The sequence below is a fragment of the Nannospalax galili genome, unplaced genomic scaffold, assembly GCF_000622305.1.
Source record: "Nannospalax galili isolate Female #2095 unplaced genomic scaffold, S.galili_v1.0 scaffold227, whole genome shotgun sequence".
NCBI lineage: Eukaryota > Metazoa > Chordata > Mammalia > Rodentia > Spalacidae > Nannospalax > Nannospalax galili.
The window spans coordinates 7,732,607-7,743,875 of NW_008360303.1; the positions used below are offsets into that span (position 1 = coordinate 7,732,607).

Here is an 11,269-nt window from a genome sequence, read left to right on the forward strand (position 1 = left end):
TAATGCTAAAAGACTGGAATTAAAATAGAGAAAAAAACGAAACAAAACAAAGTGCTTGCCACGAGCTAACAGGCTGGAGATCAGATCCCCAGAGCCCACATAAGAACCAAGCAGGTGTGGCAGCCCATCTATAATCCCAGTGCTTGAGAGGCAGGGACAGGAGACACCTGGGGCAAGTGGCTCATCAGACTAGCTGAACTGGTGAGCCCCAAGTTCATTGGGACACCCCATTGTAGTAAATAAAGTGGAAAGCAACTGAGAAAGACACCTGAGGCCAACCCCTAGCATCCACATGTGCCTGCACCTGTGTACCCACACACATTCAAGCATGCATATATATATATATGTGTGCGTGTGTGTGTGTGTGTGTGCATGTGTGTGTGTGCACACACACATGTGAAAGGAAAGAAAAGTCTTCCATGTTTATACCTTGACAACTTAGCCCATCAGAGGTTCTTCGGAAGCCAGTTCCACAATGGACCACACAGCGATAGGATCCAATGGTGTTGTCACAGTCCTGGCCAGCATGACAGGCATGTCTACCCAAGGCACACTCATCAATGTCTACAGGAGAAGGAGCCATACAGTTGAGGTGAAGTGAAAGAAACTCAATATCAGAACTTGCAAGGGCATAGGGATTCGGACACTATGAGTGATATTTGAAAACACAGATGAGCAAGAAGGACTGAATTTTTTGGTTGAATCATTTAAGGTGGATCAAATACTTGACAAAGCCACAGCAGTATGGCATGATGTCCTCACAAACCAAATCAACTGGATTACTTATGTTAGGTGCCTGTTTAAAAGTGAATTGTTCTGAGATCTTCAGTGTAATACCCTAGACATCCCTGCCTTCTGAGTGCCCTTATGAAGGCAATTCTTGACCAGTGTTTTCTCTCTCTTACTTTCTCAACCCAATAAGGACCTTCATCTGCTCAAGGTGTGGGCAGAGGTGACTGGAAGGGGATTGGTCTACCCTGTTTTTCCTAGGTCAAATGTTGTCTTTCCTATTGGATTCAGTTTTGTGAATACCTTGACAAGTTCTTCCATCTGCAGCTATCGTGAGGCCTTTGGGGCAGGAGCAGTAGTAGGTTCCCATGGCATTGTGGCAGATATGGGAGCAGGGATTCCCTGCAGAGCATTCGTCTTCATCTGAAAGAGAAAAAAGCAAAAGGCCTACCAGTGTGCAAGACCTCTGCTGTCTGAGAGTTGTAAAGTCAGTGAAAATAATCCTTTAAAGGAGACAAGGAACTGAATCTATATAATAGAGAATACTCTTAAGTCCCACAAAATGGAATTACTAAGGAGAAGTTAACTTGGGGGTCTCAATATTATCTTTGATCACGAATATATGTCTCGATTTTATTCTAAAACAAAAACAACAGTTAAAACATATTTATTGTTTATGGGATCTAAATGTGATGTACCTGTTTTAACTCATTCTCTAAAGAATGTGTTTGGAAATAGGGTTTTTTTTTTTTTTAACTGGTCTCTTTCTGAATGACAGGTCTGGAGAACAGAGGTTAAGTAAACTGAGGCCTTTACTGTCAGAGCTGTGATCTGAATGCAGTCTAAAGGCTTCCTTTGAGCCATCATACTACATCGTGTTGTCTGCCAGTCAGAGCAGCACTGTGCATGGAGTATGAACTCACGGAGTCATTTACTTAGCTATGATCCTCTGTGATTTGTCTGCACTGGCACCTGGTGGGACAAAGTTGGTTTCATGGTTACTCATCGGCAAAAATCCTGCTCTGTCTTAAGACTGAGCAGTTCTAGGTTAGGTGAATGTGTGTTGGATGACTGCTATCTCACACCCATAGAAGCACTGGATTGAATGCAGTGCTGCCTCTCTGTTCACCCCACTCTTTACTTGGTCACTATCTCTGGCACGGCTGACTGTGGCCAAGTTTGAAGGAACAAAGGCTTTGTCATCTCACTTAAATTCAAGTCTAGTCCTGATACTTGATGCTAAATAGTTTATTTAACTTCTCTATACCTCCATTTTCTTAGCTATCAAATGGAACATTTACATGATTATTGTGATGGTCAAATATCTTCATTAAAGAGAACCATTATTTGGGCCTGCAAGATGGCTCAGCTGATAAAAGTGCTTCTGTCAAACTTAAAGGCCTGAGCTTGATCCTAGGAACCCACATGGTGGAAGGAGAAAACTGACTCCTGATGTCTTTGACCTACATATTTGTGTCACGGCACATGCACCCTGCCCCTCCCTGCCATATAAATAAATAAATGTAAAAAAGATAACCATTGCTAATACTTTTTATGAAATAATGATGCTTTCTTTATTCATTCTTATACTTACCAGCACAGAAGGGTCCAACTGAGTCTAAGGCAAATCCAGAGGGGCACTGGTTACTGCGCTCTCCTACCAAAGAGAGGAAAGTGCATTTAAATGATGTACTAGAATACTGGCATCTAGTTTCTTTCCAGTACGTCCTTCCCTGGGAAGATAGGCCAAAGAAGAAACCATGAGAAATGCACTACGTGGAAACAAGCAAGAATGGAGAATGGATTTCTCAACCACGAGCTAAATGAGTCCAGAGATTGTAGGTAAATTGCCACCAGAAACAGATTTTCTGTTTAAGTTATATATATCCATTAAAAATTGAAATAAAATTATTCTATGTTGCTAAAAAGAACCCAGGATAACTATGTATGTCAGACAGGCAAATTCTGTTCTCTCAGTCACTGGTGCTCTTTCATTCAAGAAGAAATGTTGTTTACAAACAACTAAAATATTTTGCACCAGTGGAAAATAAAAACACCAGGCAGAAGTTTCTGTTCTGTTTTGGATTTTTTTCCATTTGCAAGGTTGAGAATCAGGCTGGAATGCTCACGTGTGACTGTTTATAGATGCCAGTGGATGCCAGGAAAAATGGGCTGAGAACAGGTGAGTGAAGGAAACTCCTTCGTGAGAACATTCAAAGCTTCTTGCATGTGCAAAGGAGTGGAAAGTGGGAATCAGGTGGGTGGAACAAAACCATCTAGTGCATGTGTTACACAGTGACAGAAGGTTACTATCTGCCTTATTCCATTTAATACTGTGGCTTCCCTACTGTCCTCTTGATAACATTTTCAGATGAGGTGTCTGAAAGTAGCATTCTGTCAGCTCCTTACTATTGAAGATCTAGCGTGGACAGACTTTGGATGAGAGTCTCTGACTTTCCACTGCTGAATCAGGTGGTTATTATAATTTATATTCCATCATTCATTTATTTCTACATTTGTTAATCTTAACCAGTATGTTAAGATTGCTGTTGTTGGTGTGGGGCACCAACTTGGGGATGTAATTTTGGAAAAAGAATCATGCCATATAAACATATTATTATCACACAGATGCTTTACATGTTTTGATTTAACTGGAAAAGATACTATCAGGTGACATTTGAGGAATTTTCAGGGGCGAATCCTTGCATGTCATCATGATAAAGATGACGGTTAAAATTTAGAGGAGGGGGTGATAGAGAGATGGCTTCACAGTTAAGAGCACTGACTGCTCTTGCAGAAGACCCAGGTTCAATTCCTAGCACCCATATGGTGGCTAACAACTGCCTACAGTTCCAGGGGATTTGATGCCCTCTTCTGATTTCTGAGGGCATTGCACAACACTGGTGCACTTACACACATGCAGACAATACACTCATACACATAAAAAATTTAGAGCAGGGAGCTGGGTGTGGAGACACAGGCCTGTAATTTTGAGAGTGAAGCAGAAAGATACAACTCTGAGGTTAGCTGGAAGCTAAACTATTCTAATAGGAATATATTCCAATAGGAAGCTCCGATTGGAAAATAAAAGTAAGAAAAGAATAAAGGAAGAGAGGGGGGCAGAGAAGCCAAGTGAGTGGGGAAGGTCCAGGGGAAGGTTTTACAATACTGAAATGTGTAGAATAATCATATAAAATTTGTTCCTTTCTCTGCAAGATTTTCATGTAAGAAGGAAGCTGTAATTATCCAAGGCTTGAGTATATGTACTATAATAGTTTTAATATAATTTTATTATATAATGAATTTTCTAGGAATACAACTATCATGTAAATTGGTATCTGTTTGTGATTTATGGCATTTAGAATGAAATAGAGTTATTTACCCCCCCCCAATCACGTACTGGTCTATAGGTAAGTTGAGGCACATGACTACTTTTCTTTGTCCAAAGATTTTATTATTGAATCATGGCACTGGGAAGATGGCTCAGAGGTTAAGAATACTTGCTGTTCTTGCAGAAGACTCGAGTTCAGTTCCCAGCCACATGGTGGTTAACAACTGTCTTTAGTTCCAGGGGCTTTGATACTCTCTTCTGGCCTCCATATGCATGCATATTGTATACTTACATACATGCAGGGGAAACACTCATACACAGAAAAATAAATTAAAAACAACATAAAATGCTTAAATATGAATTACTTTCTTCTAGTCCTTTTCTTTTTGTGAGGATGTGTGGTGTATACACGTACAGGTGCGTGTGTGTACACTTCTGTGAGTATGTGGAAACCATAGGCTGATGTTGGGATGTCTTTCCTCAATCCACCTTATCCATCTTATTTTTTTAAGACAATGTTTCTCACTGAGCCTAAAGACTGCCATTTTAACTAGAGTAGTTGGCCAGTAAGCTCCCAGGCTCTGTCCCCCAGCCCTGGAATTACAGGTATGTGGACTCTGGGGATCCGAATGCAGAATGCTTGCTCAGGACTTTACCCACAGAGCCATTCTTACTGTATTTATTTGCTAATCTGTGTGTGTGTGTGTGTGTGTGTGTGTGTGTGTGTGTGTGTGTATGGAAGCCAGAGGACAACTTGTGGAAGTTCATTTTCCCCTTCCACTGTGTGGGTCCCAGGAATTAGCCTTAGGTCATTAGACTTGATAGCAAGGACCTTTATCCACCAAGCCATCTTTCCAAACCCCCTTCTTTAGGTCGTAAAGTTGATTATTTTGAATTACAGCTGTGATTTTTACCTCAAGACAAAAGGCAACATAAAATATTTGTTTATGGCATAGTATTGAATTTTAATAGTAGAAAATTTGAAAAGTCTAAAGTAAAACTCCTATGACTTTGTCAGTTGGAACAGTTTCTTTGTTGACATGTAGTGGTTTTTCCTTTTGGTCGTTGTAATGAGTACATATTTAAAATGTTAAGTTTGAAAGTAATGGCTAATAATTGTCAAAGTTTATCAACAGAACAATCATTTGAAGAGATTAAAAATACAGAACCTGGGCCAATGAAATGGCTCATCAGGTATAAAGGTGCTTTCTTGTCAAACTTTATCACCTGAGTTTGATCCCTGGGACCAACATGGTGGAAAGAGAAAACCGACTCTTGAGAGTTGTCCTCTGATCTCCACATGATACACACACACACACACACACACACACACACACACGCACACACATGCACACATGCATGCACACACACACAAATGTAGATCCTTTGGTCTGATATAATAATTCATAATTGTCAAGGAAGAGATACATGAATCTCTTTATTACTACGAAGATTCCCTTAGAATTACCCAGATGTAAGAAATATAGGTTTTATCATATTGGGCACAGCTTTTCCATTACGATTATGTCATAAATGGCCTCCTTTTCACTTTCTTGAATGTACAATTCTATCTAATACATGGCAGACACTCAACAAATATTTGCTAAACTAATGAGTTGAATATTTCTTTAAAATTACTTCAATGCTTATTTGAGATTAGCATACAACTGTGTCATAACTTACATATTTATTTCCTAATTATAGGATGTCTATCCATTATTTTCCTATTATAAACAACACTGGATGAAACCTAGAATTTTCATTGTAGACTCTGATTTTGTTAGGACAGGTTCTGAGAATGGAAACGTTTTTTAAGCTACCATGAATATAAGTTTGCCCCCTGGTGGTCACTGAGAAATGGCACATATGCAATTCTTGAAAATCCTATGGCCCATCTTTCAATGTGAAGAAGCATACTATAAACTAAATGCATTAGAACTCTAACTGACTTGGCTTTATCACAGGGTTTACCTGCAACAAAACACAGTATGTCATACACACAAGAAATCCAGTTCCATCATGTTAGTTCTAGGCCTTCATGTTCTTATTTAGCATGGCTTCAAGAAAATAATCTTCATCCTTTTAGAAAGAGCTAGATGGTGGCACAAATATTTGGACTTTTCTTGAATCAAATTACCTTTGGAAATTGAAGCATGTATTTTAAAGCCCAATGTCTCTTCTAATTGGTTATAGTCAGCTTCCACAGAAGATGCGTGAAGTGTTTCTACCAAGAAAGGCATTCTTCCCCCTGCCTGATCGTAGAAGATGGTGTGGTTCCATGTGTAGGGAACACTGATGCCATCGATGGTGAAGAGCCGGGTTGAATGGGCATAGAGCTGCCCTGGGCCTGTCTGAATGTAGTCCTCTGTGTAATCCTAAGGAAAATATAAGGATTTGAAGATTAACATGGCTCCTAGTATTTTTTCATTGTACTATGAAAGGTGTTTGTGTGTGTGTGTGTGTGTGTGTGTGTGTGTGTGTGTGTGTAAAAAAGAAGCCTTACAGGCTAAAAATGGAGTTCTAAACAAAACTGTAATTACAAAGTACTATTTAAAAAAATAACCTGAAGTTTGAATCTTTTAATTGTAACTACTTCAGTTTTGTAATTCACTGTTATAATTTATAGTTTCATAAGAGTAAAGCTGTAGGTCAAGAATAAAGCAAGATATGTAAGGATGATTTTTATCATTCTGTAAGCTCTGAAAATCTTGTATGGATGATATACAAAAACATTTTATAAGAATTGCTATTCTCTTTTTCAGAAAAAACATTTAACAAATGGTTTAAATCAGCACAGCAGCAATTCTGGCTCTGATACACAGGGTAATAAAACCATTCAGAGAGTTTAGTGGTAATAAAACCATTCAGAGAAGACAAATTTTTAAAGCAAAGACCAAAGAACTATTTACAACCTTGCTGGTGTTATGATTTACTGTCTGAGGTGAACAGTAAAGGTAGGGACCTAAGTGCCTTGTGCTTTGGGTTTCTGGAACAATGACCTGTGCCTGTTACTGTGATAATCACAAGGAGCAGCATGTTACCTTCACATTGACGTCAGCAGGTGACTGCAGCTGCAGGACATGGCCACTTACAATGACATCTAGCAGGAAGGAACCATCGGAGTCCAAGCCCCGGGCCACATGTGTCATCCGTAAGATTTCTCCTGCGAATTACAATGCATTAACTTCCACAGCAAAAAATAAAGATGGTTATGGTAACACAGATTTATTTAATATAGCATTTCAACTCTGCCATTTTATTTCAGATATGAATAAATTCAGTCAAGAGAAATTAGCATTTAGGCTCCCAGTTAAAGGGTCTGGCTTATTGAATTTTCTTCTAAAGTTCTATGTGGCAAAAAGTATAGCATTTGATTATGCGAAAGATTCCATACTTTAGACTTATATTACAAAGCAGTTCTACAAAAATATTGCTTGTGCAATAAGACGGGTAACTCCACGAGCAACTGGCAAACCCCATAAAGTCTAGGCACAGGGCTTTGTTTCCTCCAGAGCCTCAAGAAACAGCAAAAGGGCATCTTAGCATGTGGCTGGACATAAAAGAGCCCACCTGTCTTCTGTGTTGATTAAATGCTGATTTAGGAGAAGCCCTTCCTTGCTGTTCTTCCTTAGAAGTCACTGCCATTGAGGCTAGCCCACTTCTGAGAGGCTGAAATGGAGGTCTATAAAAACCTCGATGAACACAGGAAGGGCTGCAAAGTGCTAATAGTAAGACTAGGGATAGAGCAAAAAGCCTTTATATTTGCTTCCGTCTTTCAGAGAAATAATTCCTATAAGGTATCCTAGTTGATTCAGGCTTAAAGACAAGGCTTTAAATAATAAGGATAATGACTCATTTTCCTTCTTTGTTCAATCATTAAACCCTCTCTAAGGATTTAAAGAAAAAAGACACAGGAGAAAAAATATCTTTGGAAAAAAATTATTATACTGCTTGAGAACTTACTGTCTTTCATAGACTGTATGTTAGTATTCTTTGGTAGGAAAATACAAAAGCATTTTGATATTTATGTTAAGATTGCACCAAAAACTTTCTAGTGATTTCCTTTCAGAACATCCACTATATTTTTCTTAATCACCAGCCTTTACAGCCACCTTAAAAAATACAGTAATGGAAAATTGAGTTCACTTAACACTAACCAGTTGCAAATTCCACTTGGGTTTCTCTTTTGAAGACTGCGTTAGTGAGGGTAAAACCATTGACTGCTTCTCCTATTTCCTTTGCTGTTGTCCAGTAAATGGGATTCAGAATAGAAACTATCTTTCTCATCGCTGGACCTAAAGGAAAAAAAAAGGTGAACAAGGTGTCAAAGCAAATTATTTACAGTCAATTGTCACAGTGCATTGTACATGAGGATGAAGACTGAAGACCAATATAGCCAGTAATAGCCCTTTGCACCTTTTCTATGCACCCTTTTTACTAGAATACATTAACTGTACAAAATACTTGGTTTCATGACATTTTCATACTCTTAATAATGTACTTTGATTGTATTTACCTCTCTCCTCCCATCACTCTCCTGCCAGGCCCTTTCTTATTGGGACAAAGATAAAGACAATTTACCGATGACTTTACCAAGGATAAAGACATTATTCCAATGACTTAAGAGTAGCATGCTTTAGAATCCTTAGGTAAAAACAGTATGGTAGAGAATGATGTATAATTTTTAGAAAGAAGTTTTTGAAGGTAGTGAGATCGCTCAGTAGGTAAAGGAACTTGCCACCAAGTTGGATGGCCTGAGTTCAGTTTCTGGAACCCACATGATGGAAGGTGAGAAAAGGCTCCCACAAGCTGTTCTCTGCCCCATATGCACACCACACACACACGAATGAATGAATATGATAAAAATATGTTTATGAACACCTTTCCTAAATGAAGAAACTCACCAAGACTGCGAGGCACATTGGTAATCTTGGCGTGTATTATTTTTGTATCAGAGTTAGGGCTGTCTGTTATTGTGGCATTAAGGAAAGCAATTCCAAATTCAACATCATTAATATTTCCAATAACACTTCCTCTGGCTCGCTGGGGCCCACCTATTGGGGGAAGAATAAACATTCCTGGATGAAGAAGCAATTCCATCAACATTACATGGGAGAAAAGACAGCCAATACTTAGAGATGCTACAAATCTTTTCTCAGACATCAAAAAAGTCCTATACCGTCTAAATTTAAAAGTGAAATTAATAAGCTTTTAAAACATTCCACTTTCACATAACACCCATTATTCCTCATTAATCTAGGATCTTTCCAACCCATGCACATCGTAGTCATTAGCCAAAGAACACAGTATATTCATTCCCACAACCCGAATAAAGCATGTGTTGGTTGGTGGGGATGAAACCATGACGACAATGAGTTTACAGAGCAAGTCACGTGCAGCAGGAAACACGTCATATGTGTTAACTCTTTTAATCCTATCAACAGTACTATAAGTAAGCTTTAAACAGACACAGTTTGCAGATTGGAAAAATAAAGTTCAGAGAAATCAGGTAACTTTTCCATCATTACAGGTCTAGAAAGTGAGGATCTAATGTTATCTTCTTGGCTTCAAAACCTCTTTGGTGTGGGGACTTACTCATTTAAACTGATAACTAAAAATTGCATATATTTACTGTGTATAATGTGTGGTTTTAAAATATGTATATAAGCTGGGTGTGGTGGCGCATGCCTTTAATCCCAGCACTTGGGAAGCAGAGGCAGGCAGATCTCTATGAGTTCAAGGCCAAGCCTGGTCTACATAGTGAGTTCCAGGCCAGTTGGAGCTACAGGGAGACCCTGTCTTAAGGAGACTAAAAAACAAATAAACAAATAAAATATATATACATTGTGAAAAGGCTAAATTAGCTAATTATACTTGCTAACTTACATACTTACTGTTTTTTAGAGAGAACACTTAAAATCTATCGTGTTAGCATTCAGTAATACAATATAATTATGGGAAATGTAAAAAAAAATTCACAGAAGTAGAAAGTAGAGCATTGGCTACCAGGGGTCAAGTCGAGGGAGGAGTTTGGAGAGATGTTGATCAATGATATTAAATTTTAGTTAAAGAAGAGGAATAAGTTAAAGATATCTGTTGTACATCTGGTCATTATAGTTAATAAATATTCATGTTCTTTTATGTATTGTTTCCTTATTTAAAGCTGGGGGAAAGGAGAGATATTACCAACAAAATATCCTCTAATCCTCACTGCCAGGATAAACGCAGCATCTAAAGGACTTAGATCAGTATGTGTGTATGATTTCTTTGCAGATAGGATTTACTACATAGCCAAGGCTGGCCTTGAACTTTCACAGTCTTCCTGTCTCAGCCTTTTGACTACTGAGAGTACAGGTGTGTGGCACTTTTGAGCTTTAGCTAGAGGGTTTATCAAGTTTTAAATTTTACGTATACATCAGGTAACGCTTAACTTGAAAACCTGAGAAATATATAATGATGGTGTTATAAAGTTCATATTAAGACAATTTTGTTTTAAAAAAAGGTATAGCTCCTTCCCTGGGCCTGAAGTACCGGCAGCAGGCCTCTTTCATACCCGCCGGCCTCTCTCTGGCGTAAGTCCATGGCACCCTCCCTGCCTTGACTCCCCCAGCCTCACTCACCCTCCCATCTCCACTGCCATTCTCTCCTCCGAGTTTGGGCCCTGCCCCATTTCTTGTCTTCGGGCCCCAGACACCTGGGGCATCAATACTGTTCCCTGATCCTTTTCATCCAGGCCAATTTAGTGCCTTCTCTGGGCCCCAGGAGCACTGCTTCTGGGCTGGGCCCTGCCCTGACCTCCCTCTGCTTCCCTGGGCCTGCAGGACCCATGGCAGTCCTCTCTCCTACCCGAAGGCCTCTCTCTGGGCTAAGTCCATTGTGCCCTCCTAGCCGTGACTCCCAGAGCCTCCTTCACCCTCCCATCTCCACCACCATTCTCTCCTCCAAGTTGGGCTCTGCCCCACTCCTTGTCTTGGGGCCCCAGACACCTGGGGAACCAATACTGGTCCCTGATCCTTTTCGTCCAGACCAACTTAGTGCCTTCTCTGGGCCCCAGGAGTACTGCTTCTGGGCTGGGCCCTGCCCTGAACTCCCTCTGCTTCCCTGGGCCTGCACCACCTGCCAGCCTCTTTCTGGGACCCTGGGGCTGACCATCCAGACCAACCCAGCTCCTCAGTGCAGTCCCCAGGAGGCCTTGGGGCCTCTTCCTGC

The 11,269-nt window shown here is 39.9% G+C and overlaps 1 protein-coding gene across 1 annotated transcript in view; it reads right to left on the reverse strand.

Moving 5' to 3' along the window:
• Hmcn1 (hemicentin 1) overlaps positions 1–11,269 on the reverse strand; it is a 492,592-nt gene that overhangs the window by 20,713 nt on the left and 460,610 nt on the right. The window contains exons 94-100 of the mRNA XM_029559235.1: positions 8,965–9,114; positions 8,218–8,355; positions 7,102–7,223; positions 6,198–6,435; positions 2,324–2,386; positions 1,033–1,152; positions 427–564 (exon numbers count right to left, since the gene is read on the reverse strand). Coding sequence (XP_029415095.1) covers positions 427–564; positions 1,033–1,152; positions 2,324–2,386; positions 6,198–6,435; positions 7,102–7,223; positions 8,218–8,355; positions 8,965–9,114 — 969 coding nt within the window. The remainder of the gene's footprint in view (positions 1–426; positions 565–1,032; positions 1,153–2,323; positions 2,387–6,197; positions 6,436–7,101; positions 7,224–8,217; positions 8,356–8,964; positions 9,115–11,269) is intronic.